Here is a 19,113-nt window from a genome sequence, read left to right as displayed (position 1 = left end):
GTGTGCCTGCCACTTTAAGGCCCTGGAGCTGGCAGCCTCCAGGTGCCTAATGAGGGCAGCCATTTTAGGTTCAGGGCTACCCATATAAACAAGGCAGTTTGGCTGCTGGAGGCAGGCAACAACACCACCTGGCCAGAGGTCTGCTGAGTTTTATCCAGAGGTAAGGGAGGAGCTGTAGGGGATGGTAGGGTCCTGGGTACAACCTAAAACTACACCCTGCCAGGAGTGGGTGGCCTGGCGGGGCTCCCAGGGGCATGGGAGCCCCCAGGAAATGCCAGGCCAGTGATCACCCCGGTGAAAGATGGGTCGGGGTGCCGTAACTCCTAACCCTCACCTTCACCTTCAGGTGGGTCACGTTCCATCGGAGGTAGCTGTGGGGACGCAAGCCCCGAGGAGGAGAGTGGAGAGTTGGAGGCCAGGTGTGGCTATGGCCACCTGAGCCCCCCCCTCCCGAGGAGGGAAGCCCCGAGACCCCGAGTAGAGGGGGCATTGCGAGCAGTGAGAAGCCCCCGGGGTGAGGGGGGCAGCATGGGAACTAAGAACTGAGGGAGCAGCAATGAGAAGCCCCAGTGTGAGGGAAGAACGGGGACTCAGCCAGAGAGAGTCGAATCCTGACTCCAGTAAGTCCTCTGATGTTGGGAGGCAGAGTTTGGGTCAAATATAACATCCGTAGGAGCACCACGACCTGCTGCCCGGGGGGGAGTGAGAGTCCCCTGTGAGACCCCGAGGCACCAGTCGTGGTGTGAGGTACCCCGGCTCCCCACATCCGTGAAGGAGGACCCAGAGAGGGGGACCCTGGGGAAAGAGTAACGGTCATATATCGAGGCCTGCCTGAGCTTCCCATGACTGGCCCAGGTGGAGGCCAGGATCAGGAGGGTCAGAAAGGCAAGGAGACCCACCGAGAGGGACACCCAAGAGCCAGGGGGTCACACTGGCCTGGGGGTGGGCCGGGGCTAGTGTGACCCGAAGGTCCCACTGAGGGGACCACACCCAAAGGGGAACCAATGGCAGGGAGATATATCGCCCAGTATGACGACGGCAGAGTCCGCTTGAAGGGAGGAACCCAGGTGGGGTCCCACAGTGGGATTCTGGGAGCCCATCGTGTGGGACTGGCACGTATGAGAACATCATGACGTCATCTGCAAAGCTTGGGCTGCCGCGTAGGGGAGGAATGGAGCCACAGACAGCGCCCCCTAGCAGCAGGGCAGAAAATGGGCAGCCTCCCGCTTAAATTACATCTATTAATTAATTATTAAGATCAAGGCACAGCAGGCGACAAAGCAGGCAGTTAGCCCAAGAACAGGTGGGCAGGCTGCGCGGAAATCGGCTCCGAAAGGCCCCCCCATTACAGTACTACCAAAAAAAACAGTTCCCACAAATCACACACATTAGTAATGACATACTACCCTTTCCTGGAACATATGTGGGAAATCCTCAAACAACTGAAACTAATCCCAGAAGAAGACCCGATTCTTAAATAGATCTTTCCAGAACCACCCATCCTAGCCTTTAAACAAACACCGAACCTAACCAATCTCATCACCAGAAACAAACTTCCTATGGCCCAAAGCACGCTGAATGTATCCAGACCATACCGGGACAAGAAATGTAAAACCTGCCAACACATCTGCACCACTCCCACAATAACTAGACCCTGCAACAGAACCATCACCATTCCTGGACCTTACACCTGCACCTCAAGAAGTGTAATATCTCATTCAGTGCACTGAATGCCCTGATGGAAAATATGAAGGAGAAATCAAACAACTGCGCACCAGAATTAACGCATACCAAAAATCTATCAAAGAATAATACCCAATTACCTTTGACTGCGCACTTCTCACAAGACAAACACTCTCTCTCCAATCTTTCAGTTCAAATCTAAGGGAATTTACAAAACACCTTCTGAAGATAAGCCTATGAACTTCACTTCATAAGTCTATCAGATACAAAAAATCATGGACTAAATATAGACATTGGTTTTATGGCACATTATAACGTGTCTGCCATCCAATAACCTCTCTACAGTTTACCAGCCAAATTCAATAACCAAGTCAACATTCTCCCCCTTTCCCCGCCTGCCACTTACCTATCTTGCACCTGTTGTCTCATCTCTGATCTTCTCTGCCACGCATCTGCATTTTCACAGACCTGCATTTTGCATATTGACTTACACTTCTATTCCACCCAGAAGAGTACACAAAACACCAGCAGACTCTCCCTATGCCTGAAGAACATTTTTGCCAACTATTTAGTTGGTCTAATAAAATATATCACATTTATCCAAAGAACCTCACCTACAGTACTATCTAAGCGTTTATATTTACGTACTCACCTGTTGGGGGAGTTATAGGTGGTCTACCACGCTTCCTTTTAGTTTCTTTTATGCCTTCTTGTGGGATCTTCACACTGTCATTTTCAGGTTTCTTCTCAATTTGTGTATCTATTGAATATTCCATATCATTTTCTGATATATTCTCTTTGTCTTCTTTCCCATTCTTTGGTATACTCTTTTCAGAGACCTTGCCTTTTTCTGAGAAGACTATTAATTTTCCTTCTTTATCAGAATGTCTACATCTTTTTTCAGTCTTTAATGTCTTTTCATCCTTGTCCTCCTTAGCGTTTTCAACTGCTTTCCTTTGTACTTTAAATTTCTCCCGTTTTTCAGGAGATGAAGTGATTTCATTACCTCTTTCTTTAGGCCTAGCATTACCAACAATATTCTAGAACAAAGAAAATAGTAAGAAAATAGTTCATGATTCTTTGCAACTTTGAAATTAATTCTTTCTTGTACTAAAATGGCTGTAGAAAAAACCCAAACACATGAACACCCATCATGCTAATGTAACCCGTGTGTTAAGTTATAAGCACTAAAAACAACCTTCTGCTAAAATCCTACTGTGGATATAAGCTTGTTTAAATTTTTACTGGATAAGGTTACCTGTTATACAATTATATCCTGATATTGAATAGTATGAAGCTGACCTTCATGTAGTAGCCTTCCATGTTTCAAGTACAGCCATTTGTTATATTCTTCCATAACACAGTTATCCAGTCTTTCAGATACAACCTCCTTCTAAACTGCTGTATGTCTAAATATGCTGTCTAATGCAGTTTGAATGCTACTAGAATAACACACACCTAAAGCCATGGATATAGTTTGTTAGAAAAATAGAGTCTTCACCAAACAAAGGACTTGTCTGGGAGGCGGGAAACTGCCCAACATGTACCACAGTCAGCTAACCCTGCGAGACCTGAGATTGAGTGCTTTTCTTTTCCTAGTCATACCTGTAGCAGAAGCCATTATACAGCCTCCGCTGCACAGCACAGACATGAGATAATAGTCTTTATCACTAACAGATGCCATTGATATGAAGAAAAAAGTCACAACCTTAGTGCAGTATGAGCTGCTGGACACAACGTGAAAATGCAAACCAAGCATGGATATATCTTGAATGTATGATGAGGTTCTCGTTCTGCCCCTAGAAATCCATAACTCTTTACTGATGTAACAAAGCTACTGTGGTGGCATGGTGGGGCAAGGTGGGGTGTGAAAAGACTTTCCATAACAAACAACTCAAAATGAAGTCTATGCAAGTCTCGTAAAGACTCAGCTCCAGACTTTAGTCACATGGGCTCCCAGCTCAGCAAACATATTCAGACCTTTAAAAAACAAAACAAAACAACCCCATGTGCCAAAAAAACCCCAACCCTTCACTAAATTTAAACAAAATCTGAGGCCTCTCAAAAAGGACAAGATAAACACAGGTAACTGGATACCTGTTACTATAAATATACTTTCACATTTTACAATTTCAAATCTACCAATACAAAAGAAAATTCAAGAGAAGTCCAAGGTAAGATTTTAGAATCATTGCTTTTTGGTCCTTACCTAGTGTCAAGCATTGCTCTTATAGGAATATAACCTAATGAAAGAATTTTCAGTGAATCTAAGAGTAGACAGAGACTATATCAATTACCTCAATTAATGTCAAGTTCACCTGATCAGGTCCATTAAGATTTTTTTAACTCATTCCTGACCTAGGACTGAAGGCCTGAAAGAACTGCATTAGAGCAATTAAAAATATGAGATAACACAAGAAAGAATTATACAAACCTAAACCAATTCCTGAAGTAAAACTCATAAAGACTTAAATTATTTGAGATAATTAAAATTTTCCCTCAAATGCTTTATCATCAGCCTATTCTAAACATGTTGAAGCTATCATTCCCAAATGACAATGCAAATAATGAAGATGCTTCTTTTTTTTTTGAATGACCCATTTAAGTGGAACAAAGTCTTCCTGACAGTAACTGAAAAATAAAGTCATTGTACAGGCAGGCGCAGAAGAGCTGTAAAGCACCTTATCCATAAAACCAGAGTGTGGTAAGAGGACAATAAATAAATTTCATGAAGCTATGAAACAAACACTGGGACACCCTGTTGAAGGTCTCTCAAGCCTCCTCCTTGGAAGGGTCCCACTTTGAAAATCTGACAGTAGAGATAGACATCCAAAGAAAACACCAAATGTTCTCACATACCACACAGCCCCAAATAAGACCCATACCTCGGTTTGACAATGCAGAATGAAGGAAAAAAGGTTCCTCTACAGCCATGGCTGAATTCTAACTGCAGAGGTTCCTGATAGCATGGCTGAATACAGACCCAGGCTGCTCAGGCAAAAGCTGAAGTATTAACTCTCTCACGGCCACTGGCTAATTTGTAGAAACAGTTAGCAGCTCAGCCAAAAGCTACTAACAGTACAACAGTGACTCAGAAAGGGTTAACATTAGTTCTGACCCTGAAGGGTGAACTCTGCCTCCTCCCTTAGTGAGGCTGGCATGTGGATAATAAGCAGCTTCTTCACTGAAGAAACATACACTAACTTTGGAAGAAAGTTAGGGGTGAGGGGTGTTGGGGGTTGTGCATTGTCTCAAATACAAGGCGAGGTTTTTCCCCTCAGTTGGCATGGGGAAAAAAGCCTCTCACCCTATAACTGAATACAGGAAAATCTCATCTCACTAGGTACACTGTGTACTTTTAAACTGCTGCCTAAAGCAGCATGTGCTCAGCAATGAAAACCAACTATGAAGTTGATTAAATGCAGCCAGCATTGAACATGACTATAAAACACATGGCCCACATTGGGCAAACATGCTGATGGGAACCTTTTTATTTTTGGGTGTCATCCTACATGCCCAGAAACCTTGAAGTTCAGATGCCCCCTAACCTTTCTTGCTCCTACCCAAAAGGCCGAGAAGCAACTAGGGCAAAAGCGCGAAAGCAGTCCCCCATGGCCACAAAATTGATGAGATCATTTTTATTTTATTTTTTTATTAAACTCAACAGAAGAAGGGCTACACAGCACTAGCCCATGTCTGTAGAGAGTAGACCAGAAAAGCCAAGGTAGAAACTGAACTCAGGCTAGCCACAGGAATCACACACAACAAAAAGGCTTTCTTTAGATATGTAGGAAGTCAGAGGAAAAACAAAGGCAACGTTGGACCTCTGCTAAATCAAAAGGGGTGGCTGACATCTGACACTCAGGAAGAAGCCAATCTCCTAAACTCTTTCTTTGCATTGGTCTTCCACCCACCCAAAGGATTCACCCTGTCAGATAAGACATAAAGCATCCAGGGGGTGGAAGATGGGCCCACAACTGACGTAGATCAAGTAAGGAAACACTTTGAGGAGCTCAACAGCTACAAGTTCACGGACCCAGATGGAATGCACTCAAGAGTCCTGAAGGAGCTGGCTGACATCATAGCAAGCCCTATGGCAAAGATATTTGAGAACTCGTGGCACTCAGGAGAGGTACTGGAGGATTGGAAAAGAGCTAATTTAGTCCCAATCTTCGAAAAAGGAAGGAAAGAAGACCGAGGGAATTACAGACCAATCAGTCTCACATCCATCCCTGGAAAGATCCTGAAGAAAATTATCAAGGATTCCATCAGCAGCAGGCTAATGGACGTCAACTTTCTGAGTGCCAACCAACATGGCTTTGTTGCTGGAAGGTCCTGCCTGACCTACCTTGTCTGCTTCTATGACTAGGTGACACACTGCTTGGACAAGGGAGACAAGGTTGATGTCATATATCTAAAATTTCAAGAAGGCCTTTGATTTGGTCTATGACGTCTTCACGGCTAAGGTGGAGAACTGTGGCCTTGACCATTTCACAGTCTGATGGCTGGAGAACTGGATCCGGGGCTGGACCAAAAGAGCATTAGTTGATGGGAGCAAATAAACTTGGCACAAGGCAACCAGTGGTGTCCCTCAGGGCTCAATACTTGGGCTAGTACTCTTCATCATCTTCATAAACAATCTGGATTCAGGTGTCAGATGCAGACTGGCAAAGTTCACAGACGACACTAAACTATGGGGGAAAGCAGTCACGCTGGCTACACTTGCTAGCACCACAACCGAAAGAGAGACTTGGGGGTCTTGACTGACCACAAAATGAACATAAGCCACCAAAGTGATGCCATAGCCGGCAAACCAAAACAAACTCTGGCATGCATCCACAGATGCATCTCAAGTAAAACTAGGAACATCGTCCTCCCACTCTACTCAGCCTTGGTGAGGCCGCAGCCAGAGTACTGCATCCAGTTTTGGGCCCCCTACTTCAGAAGGGGCGTGGATAAGTTTGAGCAAGTCCAGGAGAGCCACTTGCAAGATCAAAGGCAAAGAGAGCAAGCCTTACGAGGAGAGGCTGAGGGACATGGGACTCTTCAGCCTGGAGAAGGCTCAGGGGTGACTTGGTGGCAGCCTATAAGCATATAATGGGGGTGCACCAGGATCTTTGATAACAGTTTTTCACCAGGGATAACTGGTTTCCCAAGGGATAACTAGGACATACCAAAAAGCTTCTTTACAGTCTGAGGGTCCATGGTCTGGAACAGACTACCCCCCAGAGGTGGTACAAGCACCTACTCTGGACTCATTCAAAAGGCATTCGGATGCATATCTTGCTGGGATCATTTGACCTCAGCAGACTTCCTGCCTATGGCAGGGGGCTGCATTCAATGATCTCATGAGGTCCCTTCCAGCCCCTAAAGTCTATAAAATCTATGAAACATTTTATTTAAAAATCCAAAACCTCTTATACATATTTACAATTATCAAACGCTGTATCATCCAACAAAACCCCATAATATATCGAATCTTCCTCATATCTTACACAGTTTACAATAACAACATTATCTTGTTCCACAACAAATTGATAAGAACCTACTACAGAGATAGGCCATCTGGATAAAATATGTGCTAGTGCCCATTAAGTGCAATCCCTCCCACCGCCAACTCTTTTTCAAGTCATGGTGAGCCACAATATTTCATACTGTTTACTCAGAATTCCTCTGTTGCATCATCTCTCATCCTGGCACATATGATTACTGTGGCCCTACCCTCCAGAGATGAAGCCAAATGAGGCAGCCCTGCACCTCATTTACACATTTTTTGGAGCATCCAAGGACTTGTGACAAGAGTGTCCAGTTCCAGTCATGAGTGGGGGCTTATTAGCACATGGATGCTTTTGTAGAGAGGGGTGTATTTGGAGTATTCACACATACTGAGCTATGAAGTCACCATAGAGGGCAGGGCCCCACTAACCATATTCACCAGGCTGAGAGACAGTGCAACATATGGATTCTGGGTAAACTGTATGAAATGTCATGGCTCACCATAGCTTGAAATGTTGTTGACTCTGGTGGGCACCAGCTCAGTGAACTATGCAGTAAATCATGAGTCTTTTGGTTATGGACTAATACCATACATAGTTTATACTAGATATAAGCAGGTGCCAGTGTGCTGTTCAGAAGTGCATTTGTGAAGTGCCTGTGCTAAAACTTGCAGCATTTTCAAAAAAACGTGTCAATTCTAGATGAATTGTGTATGGATACTATATGCAAATTACTACATTCATGTTTAATTTCAAGGTCATTGTTTTCAAATTTGCTCATTACTTCCATGTGCTCAGGGACAGCAGGGTCTGAAAGTAAGGGGGGGGGGGGAAGAGGTTGCAAAGGGAAAAAGTTGGGGGGAACCACAGAGCAAAGGGCTACCTAACCTCTGGACTTATTTTCATTGCTGTAGCAGCAGGAAAAATACAAAGGTAAACCTCTAATACTTAAGATGATATTTTGAGAAAATTATAACAAAAAATTATAAATTTTCCATATATAGAATCTAATTATTGAGAGGTCATCTTATAATCAGGGTCCTCTTTTATTCAAGTAATAACGGTAAATACAGAATACTGGGGGGAGTAGGGAGGAGAAAAGTTTCCTCCTTGTTCAACCAGATCCCCCCTCCTTTCTTTAAATAACTTGCTCATGTCATTTGGCATTTTTGTTTTTATTACTGCATTATTCTTAAAATAGATAAGACACCTTCGCTGTATTCACCAAAAACCCCCCAAAAAGCAAACTATACACTCAGAATGTGTGATGTCTGAATCTTCCATCTACTTAGGAAAGCAACTTTAACCCAAGATACCTATGGCACATTTGATCTGTATTTGTGAGAACATAAAGGTCCAAGATTTTATCTTAATCATATCATTAAGATCTTCACTGCCTTCTTCTATTTACTAGATTTGCCTCATACACTTGATATTAGTAATAAATCAGTTAAACAGTTTCTTGCATTTTAATTGAAATAAACTCAAATAAATTAACTAACCTGTAAGATATTTCTAGTATTTTATAATTAAACTAGAAAAAAATATTCTCACCTGATCTTTGGAAAAAGCTTTGACGTGAATATTTTTGACAGTCTGAACTACTCCATCGTAAAATTTTACAGTGTATGTACCTAAGATTTGAGAACACATTTTGATGAGCAGTTTAATTTCATTCACATTTTGGAAATTATTCAAATAAGCAAGAAACAGTTATCAAACACTCCTAAAACAACAAGGTATATTTGCCTCTAAATAAAAATCCAAGCTTTGAGGATTAGCAATATTATAGCTCTAAGCTTTAGAGGTCTTCTATAATGAAATAAACATAGAGGAATGCATTTAATATGAGAAATAATCAGGAAGAAAGCACTAACAGATCCTTACATGAATATATTTAAAAGTACCTTGTATTCAACTATTTATCCTGAAAATGAAAAGTTAAAAATTTTAACTTTGGGGGCCAAAAGATCCAAGAAATATCAGCATCATAAAAAAGGAACACAACCAACTCTTTCCCAACTCAAACGGCTAGGGCCACTGAAACCACAGAGTGGAGTCATAACGCCATGAAATAAAAATTGGTCTCTACATGTGATCTGCAATAATTAAATGCATTTTCAAGATTTTTCAACAGATAAATTTTGTTTAGAATATGAATGTGTAATCAACTTAAAATATTATAAAAAGGATGAGGGTTTTATCTTATAAGCTGTTCCATGGTAATTGCCTATGTAAATCTAAACCATGGCAGTTTAACCTTCAAAATGGAAGCTATACTAACCTCTTCCAATTACCATGAGAGCAAGAGCCAGCACTTGCATACAGGTAGTTACCATGTAGCAGCTGACCCAAGGTAAAAATCCCATTCCTTCCCCCTCCTTTGTAGTGTACTGTCAATTGTTCATATGTCAATAACCTTGTATTACCTGCAACTCAGGCTAGGGAAATGTGCAGTACTTGGAAGCATGATGAGAGAAGGGACAACACACAGGCATTCTGACCCTATGGCTGGAGAGCAACAATCACCTTGAAGGTGAGCTCTCCCAGCCAGGAGGTGATAGGGTGCTGCTTCTTTACTCCCATGCCAGAGAGGATGTCTCCAGCTGATATCATGAAGGCATCAGCTAGAGTGAGGGCAAGGGAGAGGCAAACCCCCACTGCCTGGGATTGGGGGAGAGGCAGGCATGTGCAGGCTCCCTGCCCCCACACCCCTCTGCAGGCAAACTAGGGCTACACTCACACACTAAGCTGCTGCCCTGGGATCATGACCAGTACCAAGGTAGTAACTTCGGCTGTATGTTCACCAGGAGGAGGGATTCGATCCACCCTGAGAATACCAAGAATAGACTGAGCCACAGGGAAATGCCTAACACTTGCACAGCTCCAAGGTGACTCAGAGCTGCTCTATTCATTACTGGTGAAGCCTCACTAGAGTACTGTGTCCAGTTTTGGGCCCTACCTTTCAAGAAGTACGTGGACAGTTCAGAATGTCCAGTGCAAAACAAGAATGCTTAGAGGCCTGGGACGCAAAAACTTTTGAGGAAAAGCTGAATGAACTAGGACTGTTTCATCTGGAGAAGAGAAGATTAAGGAGGGAATCAGGAGGGATTTGACAAGTCTTCAAACACCTGAAGGGTGATTACAGAGATGCTGGAGACGGATTTTTCTCTGTGGTACAGGACTAAGAGCTATGGCCTCAAAGTACAGCAGAGGAAATTTAGGTTGGGGATTAGGAGGAACTTTCTGACTATGAACATGGTAAACATTGGAACAGGTTGCCCTAAAGAAACTGTGGAATCTCCATTCTTGGAAATTTTCAAAAACAGGTTAAGTAGACACTTTTTAGGATGATTTAGTCAGGGATGATCCTGCCTTAAGCAGGGGGCTAGACTAGATGACCTTGTGAGGTCTCTTCCAGCCCTATTTTCCTATGATCCTATGGGCAGAAGGCCAAGATGCCACATCTCAACCTGTCCCAGGGCTCCCCAAAACTGTTCAACCCATGGGGAATTCCTTTGGCCCCTTGCAGACTGGGATCACCCCGGAGTTGTGCAAGAGGAGGCATTCTTATGTGGCTCAATACATCAGCCCTTTCATCTACAGGTTGCTCTAGTACCCATCATCAGACATTCAAAAATGGGTTGAGCTGCAAGGATGCTCCCTAATCTTCTGTGTAGACCAGGGTGGGGATACAGCTGTTCAAGTGGTGGCAGAAATCACTGTCACCACTTAAACCATTTGGGCACTGTTCAAGGAGTGGCAATAGGGTCTCTGCAGGGCTCCATGAAAGCTTACCACCGGGTACGCTATCAGGAAGCTACCACTCTCTCCCCCTCTTTGAGATACAGGGAAGGACTCTGGAGTACTGAAGATCCCTCAGGACACAAAAGAGAAGTGCTAGAAAACTTCCTAGGAGAGCAAACTGCCTAATTGGAAGTGCTCCCACCTCTTTTTTTTCTCTTTTTTTTTTTTAAGAAAGAAAAGTTGTTCTACTGTGAAAACCCACTAAGCTTTTTGTGCTAGGAGAAAGAAGTTTCTTACAGCACAAATGTAATGCCTGTCCATAGCTTAAGATACTATTTTGGTAAAATAATATAGGTCTCAATTTGTGAAAATATTCCTACAGAGCAGGGGTGTCAAAGCTAGATCCAGCCTGCAAAACGCATATCACCAGATCCACAGGGTTCCTAAGGGGAGGCTAAAAATGTAGGAGCAAGGCAAGCAGGGACAGGATTCACAACTAAAATCCAGAGTACAGAGCCCCACTGGGGACACATGCTAGTGGCAGGGCAAGCAACAGGTTCATTAAATTCTACATGTAGCTCCTTAACACTGTTTGCCTTTGCCAGGTCTGGATCCAGCCTCTAGGGAGTCCCACAACCTGGATTTTACCCTGCTATTGATGACAAATCCTGCCAGCAAATAACAATTTAAAATTTAGGATGCTGTTAAATAGGTATCTGAATCCGATGATATCAAAAAATAACAACTGCCTTTAAAAATTTTATGCAAGTTGCTGTACAATTCTACATGAAAATCTAATCCATTAACAATGGATACCCAACTCTAATAGCCAAGTTTAGACGCAAATCCATGTAATCAGGTTATTTATACACTTTTCTTATACAGCTTAGTGACATTAAAAATAATTCTGAAACCTCCATATAACTTCTTATTGAGGTGGTTAACCATGGTAAGTCAGCCAGAAGATAGGGAAGGGTAGCATCTTAGAGGCCAATTCAAATAAGCATGCACTCATGCTCCTCTGAACCAGTTAGTCTCTAAGGTGCCACTCTGCCCTATTTTCTGAATGACCTCTTACTAGTATCTATAACAAAGTTAACAAAGTTATCAGAGCCAAAATATGTATTACTTTCCTAGGGAGAGTATTTCAAATTTCATTCTAAAAGTTCTAGTAAATGTATTGTACACAACTGATTTGATTTTTTGTGGCCAGGACATTGTGTTCTGCATAAAAGTACAAATGCCCTTTATTTTAGCAGACTCTTAAAAATGCTACACATTTCAAATACATATATGCATCCTTTCACTCTTATGGAGACAGTAAGCCTAAAGTGTTCATTAAGAACACAGTGGAACTTTTGCTGGAAAAGTGATTTGTATATCAAGAGAAAATGTAGTGGTCCGATTTACTTACTTCATGGAAAAAGTAGTATTTGTTCAATTCAGCAACCTATATGGTTATTTCATTCTTTACTCTGCAAAGATTGTCAAAGTGCCGCAAAATATTCATGCAAATCCTAGGGAATGGATTTAATTCTTTGCTATAATGGCAAAATTATTGTAATTAATATGAAATTCACCTGTATACTTTTTTCCTAAGTTGGGTGATGTGTTCATTCATGATACAGTCATTAAAAAGCACATATAACCACTTTATGTACCAACAACATTTAACAAAAATTTACAGAGCTACCAGTTCATAGGAATAGCCTGCTACAGTGTAATGGCTACATAATCCTGGGAGCATTATAAAGTATTGAACATAATTAAAGTTGTCTTACTATTAAATATACTAAATTAAAAGTAATGCCTTACCATCTTTGTTAACAGAAGTGACTTTGGCTGGATAAAAACGACAATCAGACCAGCAAGCCAATACCTGATCATTTATATGAAATCCCTACAAAAACAAGTATTTAGAAAGCAAATATTAATAATCTGTACTACTTGAACTAGAAAAATAAACGTACAGAGTTTTCAAGTAAACTTATTCACTAAAAGACTGGAACTGTTTCCTTGTTAGATGTACAAAAGCAAAATCAATGTCCTGCGGTAAGACAGCAGCAGTGGCTCATAAGGATATTTTATATTTTACTACAGTGGTTAGAACAATGAAAATTGTAAGAAAAATTAAAGCCATTCTATTTATACTTTAAGCTGCTTCAGGTAGGGACTGTTCCTTCTGCTGTCCGTAACACACCCTGCTCATTCTCAGCACTCAGTCATAACAATCACCAATTCAAACAGGACCAATGTACATGTTGCATTCAGGGTCCTTAAGGGATTTAAAGCGTAGCAGAAATTAACTAGCTGAATAGCAATCTGTTTATAACACTATTTTCTACTTACAGTACAACCTTCATCCTCCTGTAACCCCTCTTTTCTTAGCTGTATTTTCTCTAAGGGGCGAAGGTAAGGACTGTCCCAACAAAACCATTCATCGTATCTGTGGTTCCAGCGTTTGAAGTGAATAAGCACTTTTCCTTCCTCGTAATCAATTTCTTCAATGTGGGCAGGATACCTATTCAAAAATAGGATTCAGTTTAAGAATAAAATGAGATGTTTCCTATAGTCTCAGGTGGCTGTAATAATACAAGGCGATGCATAGCTATAATGGTTTTCTGGCACTATCAAAAATATAAAAAACTTGAGCTGTCTTCTCAATGGGACTGGGACCACAACAAAATTCATACACAATTTTCCCCGTATATTATTATTTTACTGTTATAAAAGTAGACAGAGATGTTAGTTAAGAGATGTAAAAGTTAGTTAAAACAATCCCCCCCCCCCCAAAAAAAAAAGCTACCAAGACAATGTTATACCACTGGATAACCGGATACAATTATACAACAGGGACTATGGTAATGGACTTGACCTCTAAACAGCAGTATCTGCATTCACACCACTGCAAAGTACTGACAGAAAAAAGCTGCTTCAAATATGTTCAAAGGTTCACATACACCATGGCTAGGAAGGACTTCTAGGAACATCTTGCAGGGCTTCATGTAGAACACAAGCCATAATAATGGAAAGCAAAGGAGCTAGCAAGAAAATAAACAGGATGGCTAGAAGATGTTAGAGTGACAGAAACTCTGCAATTGTAACTGCACCTGTGCGGGCTCAGTCCAGGTGTGGGCCCTAGCCACTGGGGCTTCCACCCAGGTTCTGGTCTGGCTGGTCTGAAGGACTGGCCTGCAAGTTGTCAAAGATAGGTAGGGTAGTGCTTGCAGTATAAAGAGGTACCTCCTGGTGGATTCTCAGGAGTTAGTTAAGGGATTTGCAGGAGAAAGCAGATAGACTTAGAAGCATCTGCAAACATGAGTTCTTCATAGACTCAATGCACAAAGAGACCTCCCACATCATGGAAGAGGGAGAGCCAGGGAAGGCATTAGAAGACACAGATGCTAGGGTAAGATACTCAAGAAGGTGGAAACTGGCAGCTTGTGACCTCTAGCAAAAGATAGCACTCCTCTTCCAGACTTGCTCCATCTTACTGGAGAATAGGTATGAAGCTCCAGCATCAGAGAAGAAGCCTACTCCAATGGCAAGAGAAGGCAAGCCATGCACCCCTGGGAAGGAGAAGAAGAAAAAGGGAGGGGGGACCAATGCTGCCAAGAGGAAACAATGGGTGGTAGTGGTTGGTGACTCCCTCCTGCAGGTCACAGAAGCATCCATCCTGCTGCCCAAAGTGTTAGCTTAGGACATGTGCTACCTGCCAAGAACCCACAGCCAAGGTGTCATAGAATGATAGCTGAGACTCACCCAGCCCTCTATTATCCCATGTTACCCATCCATGTGGGCACTGACAACACTGTCAGGGGTGGCATTCAGCAGATCAAGACCGATTACATGGCTCTGAGCACATAGGTGGAGGAAACATTGATTCTTTTAGTCAAGGAGAGAGGCATGGCTAGAAACAGACATCCTGAAGATCAACATGCGACTAATACATCACCAGCATGGCTTTCATTTCTTTGACCATGTCAGTGTTCCAAGAACTACTCAGAAGAGTTGGGGTCCACCTGACAAAGAGAGGGACGAGTGTCTTTGCACACAGGCTTGCCAACCTAGGGAAGAGGGCTTTAAACTGAGTTCACCAGTGGATAGAGACACAAAAGCTCATAGCAGAGATGTGGGGCGGAACATTTTCCAAAACGGAAAATTTTCCAGTGCTGTATTTTTCTGTGGGAAATTTTCCATTCCTAAAAATCCATTGTTTCATAAAATTCATTAGCATCAATGAATGGATGCCAGTACAATATTAGGCAAGCTTAGCAGTTTCAAAGTTGTAATTCCAGTTCTCAAAGTGATTATCCCTAGAAAGTGTGAAAGAGAGTACATATATTTTTCTTGATTTGAAAACAGAAGGTAAACACACAATAATCAAAACCAAATATTAAGTTATGAATTCACCTAATTGGCTATGCAGGTCAAATCAAAACCAAAACTAAAATTATTATTTCAGCTCAGACTGCAAATGAAAGCAAAACCAAAACTGAAGTTCAAGCCCCTGAAGGAAGGAAGGAAGGAAGGAAGTTGGTAGATGTAAATATTGTGGGCAGAGAATATGCTAACAATGCAACAAGAATAAAGAAACATTTAACAACATGAAGAAACTGTCCTGAAAGGCTACAAGCCATATACAAAAAGCTAACACACCAAAGTGCTGGAACATCATCTGAGAAGTCTACTTCAGGAATCCTATGCAAGTAAACAAACTAATACGTTAAACAACACACAGTATAGACTAGCATCTATATTGTTTTTAAAACATTATCGTTTTAAAAGTTGTTAATGCAACTCTGGACTTTTATTTATTTAAAATATTTGTATCCTGCTTTTCTGCTTCCACTATGTACCCAAAGTGGCTTAGGCTTAACAATATATATATATTTTTAATTACCCAATAGATAAATAGTTAACTATTTAAACCCAGCAGAGCAAGCTTAGTCCTCTGGCCAGTGACAGAGGCCAGACTATACTTCCCTTTGGTTCTGCAGTCCCAGGGCAACTAAGCAGCACATTGAGCAGCAGAGTGTTCTTTCTGGCAGAGAGGGGGGAAGCAAGCTCTCCACCACTTCTCCTTCTCCTTCTGATGAAGCCAAACTAGAATAGCCTGAAATAAAAATATTTTCTCCCTTTTGTTGCAGGAACTTGGTAGCTCAAGTGAAACAGCAGATTTGCAAAAAATGGAAAATGAAAATGTTGAGCTGCCAGGTCTGGGGGAAGAGGAAGCCAGATCCTCACTTTCAAGCTCACTGTCACCAGATATGCGATCCACCATGAGTAGCTATTCAAGACAGTCAAGCTTTTTTTAATCAAGCTTTGTAGTCAAAATGTCAAAAGAAGATCAAGAAAAAGCAGATGAGACATTACCTCAAGCTATATTTGCAAGTGGTACACCTCTTTCCATAACTTTAAATCAATACCAGAATGAATATTACAAACTAATTTGCCCATCATATAAGTTACCATTGTGTTATCACTTATCACGTTCTCTCCTAGAGAGTATGACAGAGTTCAAACAATGGTTATTCAAAGGATTGGTCAAGCAGAATCACTGACTCTGATGTTAGATGGATGGACTGATATACAAGGAAATCCTTTATTGAACATTATGTTAGCAACACCTGTACCAATATTCCTGAAAGCAATTGCTGTCATACCTTCTCATCATACAGGTGAATACATAGCCAAATTACTGAGTGAAGAGATTGAAAGTGCAGGTCCCTCCAGGGTACAAGCCCTTGCAACTGATCATGTGAGGAACTTGAAAGCTGCATGGCAAATATAAAGGCAAAGTATCCTCATTTAATAGTATTGGGCTGTCTTGCTCATGGGCTGAATCGTCTGGCAAAGGACATAGTAAATGTAAATACAATGAAGACAATACTGGCAAACTGCAAAGCGATTGTGAAGGTATTCAACAATTATGATGTTGCTAATCAGACTTTGAAGAAATTCAGAAAGAGAAGCAGGGGAAGGAAAGTGCACTTGTATTGCTAGGAGAAACCAGATGGGGCTCGGCTACAACATGTTTACATAGTTTGCCGCGCACAAAGAACTGTTTGCAGTGTGCTTCAATAGATGACAGTATCCCAGATTATCCCCGTTAAGATTCGGAAATAAATATTTGACAACAGCGTGTTCTAAATTTGAGTTTAAAGAGCATTCAATTTGCTACTACCAGTTTCAGTGGCTATCAAGAAACTTGAAGCAGATACACCAAGCCTTTCAAATATTCCAGAGATATTCAGACAATGGAATGAAAATCTAATTGAGCTTTTGCCTCCTTCACCTCTATCCAAAAAATAAGTAGTAGTAAAACACATGTTTACTAAGAGATCTGAGTTTTGCTGTCATCCCATTCATCTGTCAGCAAACCTTTTGGATCCTCAACACAGAGGACAACATTTATCAGAAGATGAATTATCTACTGCCCTCAATACAATTAAGGAAGTAGCTAAGAATGTCCCCAACATCGATGAAATAGCTGGGATGGCAGACATTGCCAAGTACCATGCAAAAGAAAAACTTTGGAGCAAAGACAGCATTTGGCAGGCAGCAGAGAATATGTCTCCTCTCACATGGTGGAAGGGATACTGTAACACCCAGCTGCTGACTGGGATTGCTCTAAGGATCCTAAGCATTCCACCAACAGCAGCTTCTTGTGAACAGAACTGGACAGTTTTCAGCTCAATCAACACAAGAGAGAGGAACAGACTAACAAACGAACGCACCGCTAAGCTTGTTTGTATTTCTCAAAATCTCTTGCTTATGGAGAATCAGTCAGAAGCACAATCAGTGAAGGAGATGCAGTATGATGATAAATTGCCCTTGCCCATAGACGCATTGGTAAAACCGTCCTTTAGCGAAAGAGAATGTGGTTCCAGTCGTTCTGAATCAGATTTGTTTCAATCTGATTCTGATATGGAACTAATAAGTAGTGCAAGTGATTCTACAGGTAGTGACAGTGAAAATGAAGGTGCCGCACTGACTTCAGTGGAAAAGAGTTAAACTGTTGAAGTAGATTAGTGGACAACCATGGTACATCATGCACAGTTCTTTGGGTGTGCTAAAATTAGTGTGTCAACAGTTTTCGGGTCTTTGGGTTTTTTTTCTTAAATTTAAACAAAACAATGTAAGGGAAGTACATGCTATTGTGTATTATGTTTACATTATTACAAGTATTCCAATAAAAATAATTTCTTTTCACATAAAGCTTTGCATTTGTTTGAATATAACATTTAAACCACATTAAGTGTGCTATATTTAATTTTTTTCCCAATCATATATTTCAATTAAAATACTTGTGGCTATTGGGACATAAAATGAACATGGGGTATTTTTTTTTAGTTTTGTTTACTAAGTATAAGCCAAATAAACATGCTAAATCAGATCGTGCTCTATTTAGGGCGTTGGAAAATTTTCCAGAAAATGTACATCTCTGTTGCTTACCTTGTTTGCTGTGGGGACAAGTGTTCCTCAGTGGAATAAATTAATTAAAACTAAAAGCTGACTGGACTTTATGGACGCATCCACACATGCAAGCAAGTCAGTTTGCATCAGCTCAAATAGAAGCAGTGCAAATTTGAAGGGCTTTCTGCCTCAGCGTACATGCCCGGACATGCACTTTGCTGTGAAGCAAATTGTGCCACTTCGGACAAAATAACCTTGCCTGGCTCTGCCCGGATCTGCAGCCAAGGGAATTTAGAGCCCAGGGCCAGCACTGGCCCCAACAGTATAAAAACCTGCCCTAGCCAGCAACTCAGGGCTACTTGCCCTCAGGAGCTTCTGGGGTATTTTGTTATAGCATACACCCATTAGCCCCCATACAATAGGGGCTACTAGTTAGCCAGGTGGATGTTAGGGCCCACGGTATTTAAATGTTGCCTGGGCAACACGGGGGACTGGGCAATTAGTATCTGGCAACACTAACTCTTGTGCCAAATGGACTGCTGAAGCAGCATCCCAAATTCACTTCTTAAAATACCCTAAAATCCATGTTCTTCCACATTTAGAACAAAAGAGAGGGACTGATCAGATGGGCAATGTTTTATTGCTATATTTGCAATTTTAAAGCAATCTGGAAGCCTACCAGTGGCTCTAGCATCATAATAAAATAAATCCTAAATATCTATATGACTTAATGTTTGCTTTCAGTTTCCTTATCACATGATGGGTGTGC

At 41.6% G+C, this 19,113-nt stretch overlaps 1 protein-coding gene across 8 annotated transcripts in view; it reads right to left on the bottom strand.

Moving 5' to 3' along the window:
* PHF20 (PHD finger protein 20) overlaps positions 1–19,113 on the bottom strand; it is a 147,053-nt gene that overhangs the window by 91,105 nt on the left and 36,835 nt on the right. For 7 of the 8 annotated variants that reach the window (XM_019550721.1, XM_019550728.1, XM_019550725.1 and 4 more), the window contains exons 3-6: positions 13,275–13,446; positions 12,741–12,825; positions 8,733–8,812; positions 2,336–2,723 (exon numbers count right to left, since the gene is read on the bottom strand). In XM_019550721.1, coding sequence (XP_019406266.1) covers positions 2,336–2,723; positions 8,733–8,812; positions 12,741–12,825; positions 13,275–13,446 — 725 coding nt within the window. Of the gene's footprint in view, positions 1–2,335; positions 2,724–8,732; positions 8,813–12,740; positions 12,826–13,274; positions 13,447–19,113 lie in introns of those variants that run through there. The other variant, XM_019550726.1, reaches the window with a different exon arrangement.

This window comes from Crocodylus porosus, unplaced genomic scaffold (assembly GCF_001723895.1).
Source record: "Crocodylus porosus isolate Cpor-Errol unplaced genomic scaffold, CroPor_comp1, whole genome shotgun sequence".
Classification (NCBI taxonomy): Eukaryota; Metazoa; Chordata; order Crocodylia; family Crocodylidae; genus Crocodylus; species Crocodylus porosus.
This window is presented reverse-complemented; position numbering and strand designations above follow the sequence as displayed.